The sequence below is a fragment of the Mobula hypostoma genome, chromosome 4 (assembly GCF_963921235.1).
Source record: "Mobula hypostoma chromosome 4, sMobHyp1.1, whole genome shotgun sequence".
Taxonomy (NCBI): domain Eukaryota; kingdom Metazoa; phylum Chordata; class Chondrichthyes; order Myliobatiformes; family Myliobatidae; genus Mobula; species Mobula hypostoma.
Window position 1 is genome coordinate 115,707,285 of NC_086100.1, and position 20,883 is coordinate 115,728,167.

Below are 20,883 nucleotides of genomic sequence, written 5' to 3' on the forward strand. Positions count from 1 at the left end.
CCCCATTGTTCTAAACACCAGCGAGTACAGGCTCAGGGTCATTAACCCTCCTTACACTTTAATCCTTTCATTCCCAGAATCATCCTCATGTACATCCTCTGGAACTTGTCCAATGCCAGCACATCTTTTCTTAGATAAGGACCAAAACACTTTCAATACCTCATGCGTTCTGACCAATGCCTTATAAAGCCTCAGCATTATATCTTCACTTTCATATAGTGCCTATAAAAGGTATTCACCCCCTTCGAAGTTTTCATGTTTTATTGTTTTACATCATTGAATCACAGTGGATTTAATTGGCTTTTTTTGACACTGATCAATAGAAAGGACTCTTTTGTGTCAAAGTGAAATCAGATCTCTCCAAAGTGATCTAAATTAATTACAATTATAAAACACAAAATAATTGATTGCATAAGTATTCACCTCCTCAAGTCAGTATTTAGTAGATGCACCTTTGGCAGTGATTACAGCCTTGAGTCTGGGGATAGGTCTCTATCAGCTTTGCTGCTCATCTGGACACTGCAATTTTTCCTCATTCTTCTCTACAAAACTGCTCAAGCTCTGTCAGATTGCATGGGGATTGTGAGTTAACAGCCCTTTTCAAGTCTAGCTACAAATTCGCAATTGGTTTGAGGTCTGGACTCTGACTTGGCTACTCCAGGACATTAACTTCGTTGTTTTTAAGCCGCTTCTGTGTAGCTTTGGCTTTATGCTTGGGCTCATTGTCTGGCTGGAAAACAAATCTTCTCCCAGGCTGTAGTTCCCTTGCAGACTACATCAGGTTTTTCTCTGTAATTTTACTGTGTTTTGCTGCATTCATTTTACCCTCCACCTTCACAACACTTCCAGGGCCTGCTTCAGTGAAGCATCCCCACGGCATGCTGCAACCACCACCATGCTTCATGGTATGGATGGTGTTGTTTTGATGTGCAGTGTTCGGCTTATGCCAAAATTAGCATTTAGTCTAATGGTCAAAAGGCTCAATCTGGGTTTCATCAGACCATAGAAAGGTCTTCCAGCTGACTTTAGAGCCTCCCACATGCCTTCTGGCAAAGCAGCTGCGATTTCATGTGAGTTTTTTTCAACAGTGGCTTTCCCTTTGCCACTCACCCATAAAGTTGTGACTGGTGAAGCACCCAGGCAACAGTTATTGTATGCGCAGTCTGTCCCATCTCAGCCACTGAAGCTTGTAACTCGTCTAGAGTTGTCATGGGTCTCTTGGTGGCCTCTCTCTTTAGTCAGTTTTTGAGGACGACCAGCTCTAGGCAGATTTACAGCTATGCCATATTCTTTCCATTTCTTGATGATTGATTTAACTGTCCTCCAAGGATATTCAGTGACTTGGAAATTTTCTTGTATCCATCTCCTGACTTGTGCTTGGAGTATTCTTTTGTCTTCATGGTGTAGTTTTTGCCAGGATACTGATTCAGCAGTGGTTGGACCCTCCAGACACAGGTGTATTTTTGCTACAATCAATTGAAACATCATGGTTGCACAGTGATCACCATTTAATTAGCAATATGACTTCTAAAAGCAATTGACTGCACTAGTGATGATTTGGTGTATCATAATGAAGGGAGGTGAATACTGAGGCAATTGATTATTTTGTGTTTTTTATTTGTAATTAATTTAGATCACTGTAGATAACTGTTTCCACTTTGACACAAAAGAGTTATTTCTGTTGATCAGTGTCAAAAAAGCCAAACTAAATCCACTGTGATTCAATGTTGTAAAACAATAAAACATGAAAACTTCCCGGGGGGGGTGCGGTGAGTACTTTTTATAGGTACTGTAGATGTGCTCAATGGTGGGGAAGGCTTTATACGTGATGAACTGGGCCATATCCATTACTTAATTGTAGAATTTTCTGCTTAAGGACATTGGTCACAGCAACAACCTCTTACTCAATGTCAGCAAGACTAAGAAGCTGATTGTTGACTTCAGGAGAAGGAAACCAGAGGTCCTTGAGCTGGTTCTCATCAGAGGATCAGAGGTGGTGGTGGTCAGCTACATTAAATTCCTTGATATAATTTCAGAGGACCTTTCCTGGGCCCAGTACATAAGTGCAATTGCGAAATAAGTATGGCAATGCCTTTACTTCTTTAGGAGTTTACGAAGATTTGGTATGACATCCAAAACGTTGACAAACTTTTATAGATGTGTAGTGGAGAGTATATTGGCTGGCTGTATCACAGTCTGATATGGAAACACCAGTACCTTGACTGGAAAATTGTTTCATGTTCACTCCTGCAGTTGTAGTTCTTTAGACTGAAAAGATATTTGTGGTGCAAAGCAATGGCTGCACCTGGTCATCTAACCTCTTTTGCTATAAATGCAGTGTTAGCTGCAAAATCTCAAAGTTGTGGGCTGGAAAGTACTTGATACAGATTGTCAAATGAAATATAGTCCACTGTCAAAGGAATATTGTTTTTTCCACTTTGCTCTTGGCATTAAAAATGCATTGTCCAGCATTCTGGAAGATGTACAACAGAGGAGGAAAATAGAGAGTATAGAGCAGAACTTCAAAAATATTTATGGAATCTGTAGAAGGAAACTTCTGAGTACATAATAATATAATGGGCTTTTCATCCTATTTTCTTTGAAGCTTGGCAATACTTGCTGTGAGCTGTTCTGGATTCCCCTAACACAGATCAAAATATTAATGTTGTTACTGCTCCATTTATTTATTCACCGTAGATTCAGCATATTCACCAGCAATTCCAGAAATCAAGTGTTGAATTCTTCTGAAAACTAACATAATCCTTTAATAAAGTATGTTTATTTGCTTTAAAGGTGGACTACATGGATGAAAATGAGGAATATTTTCAACGACAGGCTTCTCACAGACAATCTCGTAGGCGATTTAAAAAAATTAACCAGAAAGGAGAGCGGCAAACAATCATTGATACTGTGGATCCTTATCCTGTAGGAAAACCACCTTTACCAAGAGGATATCATACAGTGAGTATTTTTGATTAATTTTATTCACTAGATCTTTTTATTGGCCATGAATAAACAGTAATGGATCCTGTAATTTGCAGTCAAAATATTTAATTTTAAAAAATCTGTTTAAGGTACTGTAACATTATTGCTTGTTACAAAACTCAATCAGGTTTGACATCTGTGTAGAAATCTAACTTGATGAGACAAACATCAAATCTTTATCAAATTCAAGTCTTGTGTGTGCTTTGAGTTTGGTAATCCCTGGCAGAATTAGTATTACTGAAGTAAAAAGTCCCTGGATTTCAGATGGGGTGAGAGTTGACTTGGTTGTGTTGTATTGTCTTTAGATATCTTTCAAGTGCCTGATTCATTTAGGAAAAATGAGTAGGCTGTTGCTGACTCCCATGGAACTATATATTGAAGTAGAAGCTGTTGCCTTTTGACAAAGTCAGTGTAGGTGTAGAGTGAAATGTGCCAGTCTTTGCCAAATGAACTCAGATTCTTACCTTACTAGTTACAAAACAGAGTTGATGTGCTTCAAAACATCCAATGTGGTATCAGAGAGTTTGGAGAAATTTGATTTACAAAAAAGTTTTAGCAAGGACCCAGAGTAACTTATTTGTAAGTTATTAAAGTAATAAATCACTTTTTATGTCTGTTAGTTGCAGATCATATATCCGTGAGTATAAGATATAAAAGTGTGTGGAAGCTGCTGGGCTGAAATAATTAGTTCTTGTATTATAAATACTTGCAGAACTTTGCAAACATTTTACCATGCCAAATAGTTGCTAAGTCTGCTTTAAGTTGTGTGCCTGGTGTTTGAGATGGTGTATTTAATCATTTCCATACAGTGGTGCTAGAAAGTTCGTGAACCCTGTTGAGTTTTTTCTATTTCTGCATAAACATGATTAAGTTGTGATCAGATTTTCATGCAAGTCCTAAAACTAGATAATGACCCAATTAAATGACTAACACAAAAAAAACCCCATCATTCTTGTTCATTTATTTATTGGGAATAATGATCCAATATTACACATTTTTTGGACAAAGTATGTTAGGCTCTGGGGTATTGCCTTCTGCCAAAGCTATTTGGAGTCACACCTCCAACCTCATCTCATTGATTGGAACACTTGACTCCAAATAGCTTTTGTAGAAGGTATTACCCCAGAGGTTCATATACTTTTTCCAACAAATACATACAGGATATTTTTCCTCAAATAAATAAATAAACAAGTTACAGTTGGCCCTCCTTATCTGCGAGTTCCGCACGTGCGAATTCAACCAACCGCAAATCTGGAAAACCCGGAAGTTCTCTCTCCAGCACTTGTTGTTCGAGCATTGTTCGCCTTGCGTCTCGTTCATTCGCTACTTTGTTTCTGTGAAAAAATGGCTCCTAAAAAGCAATTATGTGGTCAGAGCAATTCCTCAATGGCTAAGAGAGAGTGTAATGTGCTCTCTCTCGCCGAGAAATTAGAAATATTGGATCTTTTGAAAAGTGGCATGTCGCATTCTGAAGTGAGCCGTGGGGTCGGTAAGAACGAATCGAGCATTCGTACAATAAAGCAGAAAGAAGCTGAAATTCGTAGAAGTGTTAGTACTAGAGATGGCTGGCTGGCTATGTAAAGCGCTACAGCCTCAAGAACTTAAAGATCACGGGAGAATTGGCATCGGTTGATGCCGAGGCGGCATCAGCGTTCCCAGAAGAGCTACGATGGTTGTGTCTGTACTGAACATGTTACAGATTTTTTTTCTTGTCATTATTCCCTAAACAATACAGTATAACAACTATCTACGTAGCATTTACATTGTATTAGGTATTATAAGTCAACGGAACAGAAACTCTGAGGGCGGCGGGTCCTGTGCTGCCCTGGGTCCTAAAGTCCACCCACACTGAGATGGGTTAAATAAGGGACTTGAGCATCCGTGTTTTTTGGTATCCGCGGGGGGTGGGGGGGTGTCTCGGAACCATTCCCTCACAGATAAGGAGGGCCGACTGTATAATTTTTTTTGTGTTTGTTATCTAATTGGGTTCTCTTTATCTAGTTTTAGGACTTGTGTGAAGATCTGATCACTATTTAGGTCATGCAGAAATAGAGAGAATTTTACAGGGCTCACAAACTTTCTAGAACCACTGTAGATGCTGCTTGACCTGTAAGGTTCCTCCAGCATTTTGTTGCTTTGGATTTCCAGCATCTGCAAACTTCATTTATATTTTCTTCTTTCCTGATTAAATTACAAAGGTGGTTTCAGCTGCAAAAGTATTTAGTTGTTTCAAATCAAACACCTATTTTTCAAAGTCTTTTCACTTTTTTTGGATTTAAAGTTTCTTGCATATTTGTATTTTTTTGTGAAAGAACAATAGCGTTTGGTAGCTATGTAGTTTCATTGATGAACTGTTTAATTTGAGATGTGAGGTGCTCCCATGAAAAAGGAGTTCTAGTAGTGTCAGTGTTATCATTTCATAATGCTACGATTCCATTCCTGAACATAGTGTAAGATATAGAAGTATTTAAATACTGTCACTGATGGGCTTTCATCCCTTCAGACCATCCTTTTTCTTTGAAATTATAATTGCTTTTTATTTAAAAGAAAGACATGAAAAATGTGACAGAAAAGCAGAATGTCCTTTGTAGTTTGTGATTTATTTTAAAAGTTATCCTTTTTGTTAATTTCCTTGGTCTAATGATTCTAACTTTGTCAATCCATGCAGCATGAGACATATTGCTTTAGGCTATGGTTTTAAGAACATGCATCTCATATCCTTGTAAGTTTTGATGCTGAGATGCATCCTAGAATGCGCTGGGATGCATCATCAGTGATGTAATCTGGGGTCATTGGATGTTTCGGGTCTTTCAACATCAGGCACTTTAGCCCAGGTGACCCAGCTACTGCCCAGCAGCATCGGTCCGTGGGTCACACCTCTTGATCCATAGCCATCTGGAAGCTCGCTCAGCAGCCTCCATGATGGTTCTCTTGGCTCTCTTCTATACAGCCCATGTAAAGCCAAGGAGTGTGTAGTGAGCAGCCAGCAAAACCTCTACAACATACCTCTATAGGATATGATTTTAAGAAAATGCATCTCATATCCTCGTAAGTTTTGATCATTGTGATAGAAGGAACTAGAACATTCTATCATGACTGTATTGGTATTGCCTATGTGATGCTTTTTAAATAAAAGCCAATTTTGTTTCTATGACTTTTCAGTTGGTAAATATATTGTATATTAAGAAAACTATGAATGGTAAGATAAATTTATATTTGAAAGATTTTATAATTTTAATTGACTCTTAAATGTACTACTAAACATTTTTAAAATTGCAAATAGAAGACATTTTGTGGGAAGAAGAGTGTGATGGCAACTCCTCTTATCTGAAAATTTAGCACGAAAAGCCAGTTACTGCAATAATTAGCAGTGCTGAATTGAGAGAATGTGAAAATAAATAACATCCATTCATTGTAACTAAAAAGATTGGGCAACCAGAAGATGATTCATTGCAGGGATCAATACTTGATTATGATAGGATAAATAAATGAAATGGGATGACCGCAATCCCACTATGATGCCACGTGTATACTGGAGGAGACGGTATAACAGGTTCCAGGCAGGTTGAAAGGACAACGAGTGAAATACTGTTTGAAAGCAACTTTGCAAATAAATTGGTATATTTGTATATTATAATGTCTTGAGGCCAAAACCTCAAATGCACTTCAAAGAGTATTAGATTTTATTATTTGAATCAGTACAATTAAGTAGAGATTTATGTTAAGCCATGATGATTTTGTTTTAAAATATCTCTTGGTAACTGCCATTCGAGTGAATGTTCTCTTTCATGACCTATTTTGTTCAATGACAAAGTATTCAAGCATGATTTCCTGCTTTGTGTGTTGTTCTTGCTTCTAACCTTTTGAAGGACATTTTGTAATTTCTGTAAATTTGTAACTGCCAGATGCACTGAAGATGTCAAGGAGAGTTTGAGAGGACAAGTGCATTAACAGTGGTGAAATAAGCCATTCATTGTTTAAGATAATTTTCAAAATTGGTAATTTTTAAAAATTCAGTCTTTTATTTTATTTGGTTGTAATGGAACTAGCTGAAGGAACAAAGAAACATTCTAGGCAAGTTTCAGTTTAGTATTTCTAGGAAACTGAAGTTGACAAAATGCAGATTTGATTTTTTTCACTTTATGAAATCTGAACGCCATTAATAAGGTTAATTTTACTGACCTTCCCTAATTCTCACTTGTGATAGCCAGTAGTCTTGTTGTATTACTGCCCTTTGAGTTAAGAAGCTCCACAGTGCCTTTGGGTTGATAGTCTAGGACTTTGACACAGTGGCAGGAATATATCATCATCATGAGGTGCCATGCCCAGTTTGAGCTTTGACTGCCATGGCCCACACACTCCTGTTTCGGGTCAAGTGGATCAATTAATTGGTATTCATTTCCACTTCTCTGGCTGTTGTCTCCATCATCATTTGTCTTTGTCTTCCTTTTGCTTTCTTCCCTTCAATCTTTCTCATAATTACAGTGCATTCTAACTCCTCTTCCCTAATCACATGTCCAATGAAGTTACATTGCCTTTTCATGATCTCATACATTAGTTCTCTTTTTGTGCTTGCTCTGTTCATGACATTCTCGTTAGATATTCAAGTGTATATTCCCCCTGCTCAATTCGCTTTATACTTTTGACTGTGAGGCGAAACGCAGCTCCAATGCCATATTTAAGTTTGCTGATGACACCGCTCTCATTGGCCGAATCAGCATATAGGAAGGAGATTGAAAATCTGCTTGAATGGTACCACAACAACAACCACTCACTCAATGTCAGCAAGACCAAGGGGCTGATTATTAAGTACAGGAGGAGGAAACTGGAGGTCTATCAGTCAGTCCTCAGTGGGGGATCAGAGGTGGGGAGGGTCAGCAACTTTAAATTCCGCAGTGTTATAATTTCAGAGGATCTGCCCTAGGTCCAGCACACAAGGCTATTACAATGAAAGCACAGCAGAGCCTCTACTTTCTCAGAAGGGTGTGAAGATTCAGCTTATCATCTAAAACTTTGACAAGATTCTGTAGGTATGTGGTGGAGAGTATATTGACTGGTTGCATTACAGCCTGGTATGGAAACACCAATGCCTTTGAGTGGAAAAGCCTACAAAAAGCAGTGGATACAACCCAGTCCATCACAGGTAAAAAGCCCTCCCCACCATTGAGCACATCTACAAGGAACATTACAGGAAAGCAGCAACCACCATCAAAGACCCTCACCATCCAGGCCTTGCTTTCTTCTTGCTGCGTGCAGAAGGGTGGGACGGAGAAGAGGAGAGCTGTTGTCATTGGAGACTCTGTAGTCAGGGGAGCAGACAGGAGATTTTGTGGACCTGAGAAGGACACCCGCATGGTTTGTTGCCTCCTGGGTGCCAGGGTCCGGGATGTCTCTGACCGGGTGCATGACATCTTGGTACGTGAGGGAAAGCAACCAGAAGTCGTGATACATGTTGGTACCAACGACATAGGCAGGAAGAGGGATGAGGTCCTGAAGTGTGAGTTTCGTGAACTAGGCAGAAGGCTGAAGAACAGGACTTCAAGGGTGGCATTCTCAGGATTGCTGCCATTGCTAGGTGACAGTGATGGTAAGAATTGGAGGAGATGGCAGGTGAATGTGTGGCTGAGAAGTTGGTGCAGGGAGCAGGGTTTTAGATTTTTGGATCATTGGGATCTCTTCGGGGGAAGGTGGGACCTGTATAGATTGGATGGGTTGCACCTGAACTCGAGGGGGAGCAATATCCTTGCAGGTAGGTTTGCTAGCATGGTTCAGGAGGGTTTAAACTAATTTGCAAAGGGGATGGGACCCTGAGCGATAGAGCAGTGAACGAAGAGCATGGAGTAAAGCTAGATCTAACATATAGAGAGTCTTTGAGGAAAGAGAAGCAGAATAAACGGTGTAAAGGTAGTAAGGGAGAAGGGCTGAAGTGTGTGTACCTCAATGCAAGAAGCATCAGGAGCAAACGTGATGAACTGAGAGCTTGGGTACATACATGGAATTATGATGTAGTGGCCATTACATAGACTTGGCTGGCACCAGGGCAGGAATGGATTCTCAATATTCCTGGATTTCAGTGCTTTAAAAGGGATGGGGGGGGGGAAGGGGAGGAGGGGTGGCATTACTGGTCAGGGATACTATTACAGCTACAGAAAGGGTGGGTAATGTAGCAGGATCCTCTTTTGAGTCAGTATGGGTGGAAGTCAGGAACAGGAAGGGAGCAGTTACTTTATTGGGGGTATTCTATAGGCCCCCTGGTAGCAGCAGAGATACAGAGGAGCAGATTGGGAGGCAGATTTTGGAAAGGTGCAAAAATAACAAGGTTGTTATCATGGGTGACTTTAACTTCCCTAATATTGATTGGCACCTGATTAGTTCCAAGGGTTTAGATGGGGCAGAGTTTGTTAAGTGTGTCCAGGACGGATTCCTGTCACAGTATGTGGACAGGCCGACTAGGGGGAATGCCATACTAGATCTAGTACTGGGTAATGAATCGGGTCAGGTCACAGATCTCTCAGTGGGTGAGCATCTGGGGGACAGTGACCACTGCTCCCTGGCCTTTAGCATTATCATGGAAAAGGATAGAATCAGAGAGGACAGGAAAATTTTAAATTGGGGAAGGGCAAATTATGAGGCTATAAGGCTAGAACTTGCGGGTGTGAATTGGGATGATGTTTTTGCAGGGAAATGTACTATGGACATGTGGTTGATGTTTAGAGCTCTCTTGCAGGATGTTAGGAATAAATTTGTCCCAGTGAGGAAGATAAAAAATGGTAGGGTGAGGAACCATGAGTGACAAGTGAGGTGGAAAATCTAGTCAGGTGGAAGAATGCAGCATACATGAGATTTAGGAAGCAAGGATCAGATGGGTTTATTGAGGAATATAGGGAAGCAAGAAAGGAGCTTAAGAAGGGGCTGTGAAGAGCAAGAAGGTGGCATGAGAAGTCCTTGGCGAGTAGGGTTAAGGAAAACCCCAAGGCATTCTTCAATTATGTGAAGAACAAAAGGATGACAGGAGTGAAGATAGGACCGATTAGAGATAAAGGTGGGAAGATGTGCCTGGAGGCTGTGGAAGTGAGCGAGGTCCTCAATGAATACTTCTCTTTGGTATTCACCAATTAGAGGGAACTTGATGATGGTGAGGACAATATGAGTGAGGTTGATGTTCTGGAGCATGTTGATATTAAGGGAGAGGAGGTGTTGGAGTTGTTAAAATACATTAGGATGGATAAGTCCCCGGGGCCTGATGGAATATTTCCCAGGCTGCTCCATGAGACGAGGGAAGAGATTGCTGAGCCTCTGGCTAGGATCTTTATGTCCTCGTTTTCCACGGGAATGGTACCGGAAGATTGGAGGGAGGTGAATGTTCCCTTGTTCAAAAAAGGTAGTAGGGATAGTCCAGGTAATTATAGAACAGTGAGCCTTACGTCTGTAGTGGGAAAGCTGTTGGAAAAGATTCTTAGAGATAGGATCTCTGGGCATTTAGAGAATCATGGTCTGATTAGGGACAGTCAGCATGACTTTGTGAAGGGCAGATCGTGTCTAACAAGCCTGATAGAGTTCTTTGAGGATGTGACCAGGCATATAGATGAGGGCAGTGGATGTGATCTACATGGATTTTATTAAGGCATTTGACAAGGTTCCACACAGTAAGCTTATTCAGAAAGTCAGAAGGCTTGGGATCCAGGGAAGTTCGTCCAGATGGATTCAGAATTGGCTTGCCTGCAGAAGGCAGAGGGTGGTGGTGGAGGGAGTACATTCAGATTGGAGGATTGTGACTAGTGGTGTCCCACAAGGATCTGTTCTGGGACCTCTACTTTTCGTGATTTTTATTAACGACCTGGATGTGGGGGGTAGAAGGGTGGGTTGGCAAGTTTGCAGACTTCACAAAGGTTGATGGTGTTGTAGGTAGTGTAGAGGACTGTCGAAGGTTGCATAGAGACATTGATAGGATGCAGAAGTGGGCTGAGAAGTGGCAGATGGAGTTCAACCTGGAGAAGTGTGAGGTGGTACACTTTGGAAGGACAAACTCCAAGGCAGTGTACAAAGTAAATAGCAGGATACTTGGTAGCGTGGAGGAGCAGAGGCATCTGGGGGTACTTGTGCACAGATCCCTGAAAGTTGCCTCACAGGTAGATGGGGTAGTTAAGGAAGCTTACCTGGTGTTAGCTTTCATAACTCGAGGGATAGAGTTTAAGAGTCGCGATGTAATGATGCAGCTCTGTAAAACTCTGGTTACTGTGTCCAGTGCTGGTCGCCTCACTATAGGAAGGATGTGGAAGCACTGGAAAGGATACAGAGGAGATTTACCAGGATGCTGCCTGCTTTAGAGAGTATGCATTATGATCAGAGATTAAGGGAGCTAGGGCTTTATTCTTTGGAGAGAAGGAGGATGAGAGGAGACATGATAGATATGTACAAGATAATAAGAGGAATAGATAGAGTGGATAGCCAGTGCCTCTTCCCCAGGGCACCACTGCTCAATACAAGAGGACATGGCTTTAAGGTAAGGGATGGGAAGTTCAAGGGGAATATTAGAGGAAGGTTTTTTACTGAGAGAGTGGTTGGTGCATGGAATGCACTGCCTGAGTCAGTGGTGGAGGCAGATACACTCGTGAAGTTTAAGAGACTACTATACAGGTATATGGAGGAATTTAAGGTGGGGGGTTTTTGGGAGGCAGGGTTTGAGGGTCGGCACAACATTGTGGGCTGAAGGGCCTGTAATGTGCTGTACTATTCTATGTCTATGTGTCATCAGGAAGGAGGTACAGGAGCCTCAAGGCCAACACTACCAAGTTCGGGAACAGTTTTACCCCTCAACCATCAGAGTCTTGAACCAGAGGAGCTAACTTCAGTAACCCCAGTACTGAACTCTTTCCACAACCTATGAACTCACTTTCAAGGACTCTTCATCACATGTTCTTGATATTTATTGCATATTTATTTATTTATTTGTTTTTTCCCTTATTTTGTATTTGCACAATGTGTTGTCCGTCTTGTCTGCGATCTTCAATCGATTCTATTGTGTTTCTTTTTACTTACTGTGAATACCCACAGGGGAATGAATCTCAGGGTTGTATATTGTGACATATATGTACTTTGATAATAAATTTACTTTGAACTTTGAGGAAGGTCATTTACTTGGCAGCTCAAGATGATTAGACCTTGTACACTGTCTTGGGAATCTTTTACATGGATATACTAGAAATCTTAAAGAAGAAATATTACAATAAATAATTTTTCCCTTCAGTTTGGAGTACTGGAGATAGTCAAACAGGTTGTGTCTATGCAACCAAAAACAGAAATGGAATAGGCAAATTGACCCCTGCAGCACTCCAGTGTTCAGCATGATCTCCGATGATCTTTTAGTTCGTAGCCCTTTGCTTATCCTAATTCTATGTTTCTCTTAATAAAAAAAAACCTGTTGATCTATGTCTTGAATATATGCAGCACCATGTATCTCTGTAGCCCCTTTATGTGGAATTTCTAAACATTTGCACATTTTGAATGAAGTACTTTCCTCTTATCTCAGTCCTGAATAGATGATTCTGAGTTGGATGATCAGCCATGATCATACTGAATGGCGGTGCAGTCTCGAAGGGCCGAATGGCTTACTCCTGCACGTATTTTCTATGTTTCTATCATCACATATTTTGAAACAGTGATCGCTGGTTTTAGACAGTCAGTCAAGAAACCTCATTCTTGTTCCTTTTCTTTTAAGTAATTAACGTATTTTCAGTGAGATGGTTTTTATTCTGTTGAATTCTAGGGAGGCGCTAGGTGCAGCCTTCTTAATCCCTCTGCATGCAAGAATATCTTAATCATAGATATCAATCTGGTGAACCTTTGTTTTACTCCCTTTATTGTTAAGATATCCTTCTCAGGATTTGGAGATCAGTATTAGAACATAGAACCGAACAGCACAGGAACAGGCCCTTCAAGCCCACAGTGTTGTGCTGAACCTGCTAATACACAAATCAAAATATTCAATACTCAGAATATTCAGAAGTATTGCATATATGGTTTCAATGGGCCTCTATGTTATTGAATAAAAACTCTTCAGTTTTATAGTCAAGATCTCTTGCAGTAAAGGTGATCAACTTATCACTTGTTTTCCTTGCCATTTGCTGTTTATTTCAGTAATTTGTATACATGAATGCTGTGGTCCTTTTGAACTGGCACTTGTCATTCTGTTACAAAAAAAACTTTTGCTATTTTTACTGTGTAAATCAATGACCTTGTATTCTTCCACATTAATTACATCTGCTGTTTGCTTACCCACTCACCTATTCTGTCTGTAATCCCTGAAGTTTTTCTGCATCCTTCTAATAACCTGCATTCAACAAATTTGAATATATTGATGTAGATTGTGAGCAGCTGGGATCTCAGCATCCAGCACTGGCACCACTCTGGTCATAGCCTCACAAACTGAAATTGATGTGCTTAAGGTTTTGCCCAAGGTACGATGAGGTCATAATTTTACCCTTTATTGATTGTAGCGCTTGAGGTTGGACTTAAACAATAGGCAATTGACTGTTGTCATTAATTCATAATTAAAGTGGCTGAAGTAGACCAAACAAAAAGGAAATGTAGACAATACAGTGTGGAGTTTCTTAAATATGAATTTATACCAGCACCAAGCATACAATAACAGACAATGTGTCAGTTTTGTGCAAACGATTTTTTCAAATGAGGCAGTGAAACCGTCCGGGCTTCTTGAACATTTGAAGAGCATGTACTCTGATACAACAAACAAGTACTTGGCTTATTTTCATTCTCTTTGTGAAAACTTTCAGAAACAGAAAACACTTCAAAACATGTTTGCCACTTCTCTTAAAAAAAATGGTTTGAGTGCTTCATACAAATTTCATTGCCCATTGCTAAATCTGGAAAGATCCATACAATTGGAAAAATGATTCTGCCAGCAATAAGGGAGGTTCTAAGTATGGTTTTGCATAAGTCACCAGACCAATTAATTAAAGCGTTTCCACACTGTGACAACTCTGTCCAAAAACACACAGTTGAAATGCCTGAAAATTGGAAGATACATCATGCAAGATACTTAGGATACCAGAATTTGGTGTGCAGTTGGATGTTTCAACTTTGCCAGGCAACCAATCATCGCTTCTTGGTTATGTTTGCTTCTTAAAAGATGAAAGCATAGTTCAAATATGTTATTTGTGGTTGGATTAGAAACGGGTTAAAAGGGGGAGTCAATTATTTCGGGTTGTTGAGCAAATTTTCAAAGAGAAGGACATTCGGCTCACCAACATTCTTGGTTGTGCAACAGATGGGGCACCATCAATAATAGGACACTACCATGGGGTTATTCCTTTCTTGAAAAAAGCTGTACCTAATTTATTTACCATTCACTATGTAATTCACAGTCAACATCTTGCTGCAGAAAACTTAAGTGATCAGCTGTACAAATGATTAAATACTGTTATCACAGTGGTAAATAAAATCAAGTCTGATGCTCTCAGTTTTGAAACTGATAAGATCCATTGAAGGTTCAAATGCTTCACTCAATAATCAACTCAAGAATGTTAGGCATGACATTGCTTATTTGTCAGGATTATTCACAAGGCTTAAAGAAATCAATCTTCAATTGCAAGGAAATAATGTGAATCTTATCGAAGTCATGTCAATTTTCTCCACATTTCTGTTTCAAGTTAACTTTATTTAAGTGCAACATTGGCCGTTGGGACCTTTTCCAATATCCAGGCCACTCTCAGTTGGAAGAGAAAGAAAGAATATCAGATGATGATCTCAAGTATACTGTACCCACCTGGGTAAGTAGCATGAAGACATGTTAGAGAGATTTCAGGATCTTCTCTCGATCCAAATTCCAGATTGGTTAATAAATCCATTCCTGAACTTATATTGAGGAATTAACAGGAAGGATGGAGGAGGAACTGATCTCACTATGAAATGTCTTTGAGCTGAATCATATCAAGACTTTTGGTTGCAGAACCAAATCCCTGAAAGCTATCTGCACTGTGGAAAAAGGTTAAGATGTTCTTTGTTGCCTTTCCAACATCATATTTAGTGGAGTGACATGCAAAAGTTTGAGCATCCCTGGTCAAAATTTCTGTTACTGTGAATAGCTAAGTGCGTAAAAGATGAGCAACACACATAAAAGTTGCTGGTGAATGCAGTAGGCCAGGCAGCATCTATTGGAAGATGTACAGTCGGCGTTTTGGGCCGAGACCCTTCGTCAGGACTAACTGAAAGAAGAGCTAGTTAGAGATTTGAAAGGGGGAAGGGGAGGGGGAGATCCAAAATGATAGGAGAAGACAGGAGGGAGAGGGATGGAGCCAAGAGTTGGACAGTTGATTGGCAAAAGGGATATGGGACAGGAGGCCCAGGGAGAAGGAAAAGGGGGAGGAGGGGAAAAAGCCCAGAGGATGGGCAAGGGGTATAGTGAGAGGGACAGAGGGAGAAAAAGGAGAGAAGGAAAAAGAATTTATATAAATAATGGATGGAGTACGAGGGGGAGGTGGGGTATTAGCGGAAGTTAGAGAAGTCGATGTTCATGCCATCAGGTTGGAGGTTACCCAGATGGAATATAAGGTGTTGTTCCTCCAACCTGAGTGTGGCTTCATCTTTACAGTAAAGGAGGCCGTGGATAGACATATCAGAATGGGACGTGGAATTAAAATGTGTGGCCACTGGGAGATCCTGCTTTCTCTGGCGGACAGAGCGTAGGTGTTCAGCGAAACGATCTCGCAGTCTGCGTCGGGTCTCGCCAATATATAGAAGGCCACATCGGGAGGACCGGACAAATACCGATCCGTGGAGAATGCAGCGGTAGCCAGGAGGCACCCAGCACATCTTTAAGAAAAAAAATGCCGAAATAAACAAGCTAATTAATTAGGTGCCACCCGGCACGTAAATGTCAGCCCAGATCAGAGGTGATGCACTTGGCAGTCGTCTCTGATCTGGGCGGACATTTACGTGCCGGGCGGCACCTAATGAATTAGCTTGTTTATTTCGGCATTTTTCTTAAAGATGTGCTGGGTGCGTCCCGGCCACCGCTGGACCGCTGCATGCTTCATGGATCAGTATCAGTCGGCGGCCTGGAGGGTGGGGGCCACTGCACCACCCCAACCTCTGACGACTCAGCCTAACACATCAGTGTGCTGGGCACTGTCCCAATTCTGGTAAGTGATACTACACTGTACATACATTATTTCGGCTGTGTGTTTTTACATGTTATTTGGTATGATTTAGCAGCTTCATAGCTTAAAGTTTACTGGAGAGCGCTTGCGCCGTGTTTTTGCCGAGAGCGCTTGCGTGAGATTTTCGCTACGGAGAACAGTGCAGGCAATTATTGTGGAAAAGTATTTCCACTTTATATAGGCTGTTATCATTCCTGCTTTTACTATATGTTACTGCTGTTTTAGCTTTTGTGTGTTATTTGGCATGATTTGGTAGGTTATTTTTGGGTCTGCGAACGTTCACAAATTTTTCCCATATAAATAAATGGTAATTGCTTCTTCAGTTTACGGCATTCCGGCTTATGAACCATTTCATAGGAATGCTCTACGTTCAGATGGTGGGGGAAGCCTGTATTGGATGTTGCTTTCTGGTGACAGTGTTCTTTGTAGATGTGCCCAGTGGTGGGGAGGGTTTTTCCTGTGAAGATCTGGCACGTAGTTAATTTATTTTATCTACTTCAGAAAGTTTCATCTTGCTAATAATTGCTAAAAGTAGCATAGAAGTATGTAATATTTTGGGGAAAGGTTGAAAATATATCAGATTTAACTGGTTCAATATACATTCTGTCTGGATATCCCCCTTGTATTATTGTTAATTTATTGTGCTAAACATGGTAGGGGCTGCTAACTTACAAAATAATGAATAAAACAAAAATACATTAATTTTAGACTTCCTTTGATAAGATGATTTGATGGCATGATTTTTAAATGAAAAATACTTTCATGGTTTCTTTCATAGTTTTAAGCAATTAAAAGGCGAAAAATTATAGAATACACTTTAGGATCATATAACATAAAACAACATGGTATGGAATCAACATGCAGGTTTTGATCTGAAATGCTGACAGTTCCTTTCTCCATCCCCATCCACATCCCCACCCCCCACAGATGCTGCTTGATCTAGTGAGTTCTCCAGCATATTGTTTGTTGCCCAGGAACAGACCGTCTGCACCAATCATAATGCCAGTCTAAACTAATCTACTTTGCCTGTACATGGTCTGTATCTCTACATCCTCTTCCTGTTGATGCATTACTGAAATCCTTGTCGATATCTACTGTTAACCTAAATGCCTTTGAAACATTGCTGTTATATCTGCTTTTATCACCTTCCCTGGCAGCGTGTTCCAGGCACCTACCATTCTCTGTGTGTAAAAATATCATCTCACAAATCTGCTATAAACTTTCCCCTCTTAGTCTTAAAATCTGTGTCATGTAGTATTTGACATTTCCATTGTGGAAAAAAGACTACTACCCTATCTTTGTTCTCATAATTTTATATTCTTATATAAAGTCTCCCTCAGCCTTACACACTTCTGAACAAGCAATACAAATTTATCCAACCACTTAATGCTCTCTAATCTAGGCAACATTCAGCAAACCTGTTTTGCACTCTCTTCAAAACCTCCATATTTTCCCTGTAATTTGTGGACCAAAACTGCACAAAAGTCTCCAAATGTCGCCAAACCAAAGTTTTATATACAGGTTTCCCCTGCCATCCGAAGGTAGAGCGTTCCTATGAAACAGTTCGTAAGCCGAACTGTCGTAAGGCAAAGAAGCAATTACCATTTTTTTATATGGGAAAAATTTGTGAGCGTTCGCAGGCCCAAAAATAACCTACCAAATCATGCCAAATAACACACAAATCCTAAAATAACAGTAACACATAGTAAAAGCAAGAATGATATGATAAATACACAGCCTATATAAAGTAGAAATACTTTTCCACAATCATTACTGCACTGTTCTCCGTAGCGAAAATCTCGCGCAAGCGCTGTTGGCAAAAACATAGCGCAAGCGCTCTCCAGTAACCTTTAAGCTATGAAGCTGCCAAATCATATCAAATAACGCGTAAAAATACACAGCCTATATAAAGTAGAAATAATGTATGTACAGTGTAGTATCACTACCGGAATTGGTTCAGCACCGAGCACACTGATGATGCTGTGTTAGACTGAGTTGTTGGCGTTTGGCTGGTTCAGTGGCCCCCACCCTCTGGGCACCGACTGATACCGATCCGCGAAGCATGCAGGGGTCCAGCGGTAGCCGGGAGGCACACAGCACCTTTAAGAAAAAAGCCGAAATAAACATGCTAATTAATTAGGTGCTGCCCAGCACGTAATTGTCGGCCCAGATCAGTGCCGATTTCCGATTGCATCGTCTCTGATCTGGGCCGACAGTTACATGTCGGGCGGCACCTAATTAATTAGCATGTTTATTTCGGCTTTTTGTTTAAAGATGTGCTGTGTGTCTCCCAACTACTGCTGCATTCTCCGCGAATCGTGGGGTGGTGGGATACTGGGGTGTCATCTCGTCGCCTGTTTCCATTAGAGCAGGCAGCTCATCTTCTTCTATCTCTGCCCGCCTCGATGTCAAAGGTCGAGGTTCGTTGTCTGCTGTGGCTGATGTGGAAGGCTTGCTTGACTGCTGAGCCTCGCACATTTTTCTATCATACAGTTGTTTGTAAGGACTCAAACCATCCTGCAAGTATCCCCTAAACCTACGTACCCTTTCAAAATTAAAGTCGTACTTTATCATTGCAGCGAAAATCTCACGCAGTTCCTTCACGTTCAGTTCCTGGATGACTTCACTTTTGGTCTGTTTCCTACTGCATTCGGTTTTGATTGTTATCCTTTCCTCTTCCAATTGCATCAGCTCTTCATCTATCAGATCTTGGTCATGGGATGCCAAAACCTCTTCAACATCATGCTCGTCAGCTTCCACAAGCCAAACTCACTTTGTCCTTACTTCATTCACCACGATCGAAATGCTTAATTATGTCTAGTTTTACGCTAGGTGTAATACCCTTACGAGCTCTTTTAGGCTTTTCCAATACCTTAGAACTCATCTTGCTAACGGCTGCTCACAGGCATGTGTTTAAGCAATGCCAGAGAGAATGCAGTTCTGAATCCGGGGGAGAGCAGCTACTCGGGGCGCGTGGCGTGCTGCCTTTCATCGCGCGCTGATTTTCCCCGCGTGCTGCTTTTTTTTCGTAACAGTGAAAACACCTGAAAGCGAAAACAGGGTACTAATGTAGGTCTTTCGTGACAGTGAGGTTTCGTAAAGCGAATGTTGGAAAAGCGGGGGGGACCTATATTTGTGTAATGACGTCTTACCTTTTACACTGAATGTCTTAACTGATGAAGGAAAACATGCTATATGCATCTTGTACCAATCTATCCATTGGCATTATCACTTTCAGGGAGCTATGAACTTGCATCCCAACATCATGTATGCATTAATCCTCCTCGGGGTCCTACCGTTTTACTGTATATTTTCCTTTAGCATTAGACTATCCAGAATCTATTGCCTCACATTTGTCTGTATATAAAACTCCATCTGCCATTTCACCACCAAATTTAATTGATCTACCTCCTCCTCCTTTGTCAACTTTCTTTGGCTATCCACGGATCACTATTTTTCATGAAAGGTGTTCTTTTTTCATTATCTGTGAAATTCTCCCCAAGAAGTCCCTCCTCTGATCCTTGTGAAATACCACAGGTTACAGACTTCAAATTCACCTCTCAAATTCACTTCCTCTGGTTCTACCCATAAATTTCCTCCTTTGTCCTTGAGTACATCTACCTTTTTAGCTACTATCTTGCTTCTAACATGCCTGTATAATACCGTAGGATTCTTCTTAATCCTACTTGTCAAAGACATTTCATGGCTCCTTTTGGCCTTCCTGATTAAGTTCTTTCCAACTGAATTTTTATTTCTCATGAGCCTTGTCTGATCCAAGATTTCTAAACCTTACACATCCTTCCTTTGTCTTTTTGTTTAAACTTACAATATCTCTTGTCATCAAAGATTCCCAATTCTTGCCATTTTTGTCTTTTATCCTCACAGAAACATACTCTCTTGAACTCTAATCAATTGGCCTTTAACAGATTTCTATGTGGCTGATGTTTACTGTCAAACAGCACCTTCTAGTCTACTTTCCCCAGTATCTGTGTAATACTATTGTACAAACTTTGTAATTAGCCTTTACCTTATTTTGCACTTCTGGTTGAGGACCAGTTTTGTGCTTATGCATTACTATCTTAAAACTTATGGAATTATGGTCACAGTTCCCAAAATGCGCCCTCGCTGAAAATTTGATCACCTGGCCAGAGGTTACCCCATAAGGTCTAGTATGGTCTGATCCCTCGTTGCACTATCAACCATATTATTTCAAAAAACCCTCCTGGATGGGCCTAACAAATTCTGTCCCAGCACTAAGGAGTCCAGGCTAATATTGGGAAAGTTAAAACCACTCACTACAATAACTGTTGGGTTTAGATCTTTTCATGTTCTGGCGGTATAACTGTTTCTCTTGGGTCCAGGTGGCCTATAATATAGAGTACTTGCACCTTTTTTGTTCTGTGTTCTACCCATGTGGTCTTGCGGGATGAACCATTTGAGATGTTCTCTCCATGTATCTGTGATATTCTCCCTACTTATTAGTGTGCTTTCCCAAATATTTTACATTCTTTTAGAAACATCTATATCCTGGAATGTTAAACTGGCAGTCATGCTTTTCTCTCAACCAATGCCTATGATACTGTGGTTCCATGTTCTAATCCAGATTATAAACTCTCTTGTTTTACCCACAATACTTAGTATTAAAGTAAATACATTTCAGACAATCAAACCAACCACATTCATTATCCTGGCCCTGCCTATTTTTGCCAGCAGATTTGCT

General features: G+C 40.6%; 1 protein-coding gene across 5 annotated transcripts in view; it reads left to right on the forward strand.

The window, feature by feature from the left end:
* The window catches only part of rapgef2b (Rap guanine nucleotide exchange factor 2b), a 393,855-nt gene that overhangs the window by 172,694 nt on the left and 200,278 nt on the right, over positions 1-20,883 (forward strand). For all 5 annotated transcript variants that reach the window (XM_063046413.1, XM_063046414.1, XM_063046416.1 and 2 more), the window contains exon 6: positions 2,794-2,961. In XM_063046413.1, coding sequence (XP_062902483.1) covers positions 2,794-2,961 — 168 coding nt within the window. The remainder of the gene's footprint in view (positions 1-2,793; positions 2,962-20,883) is intronic.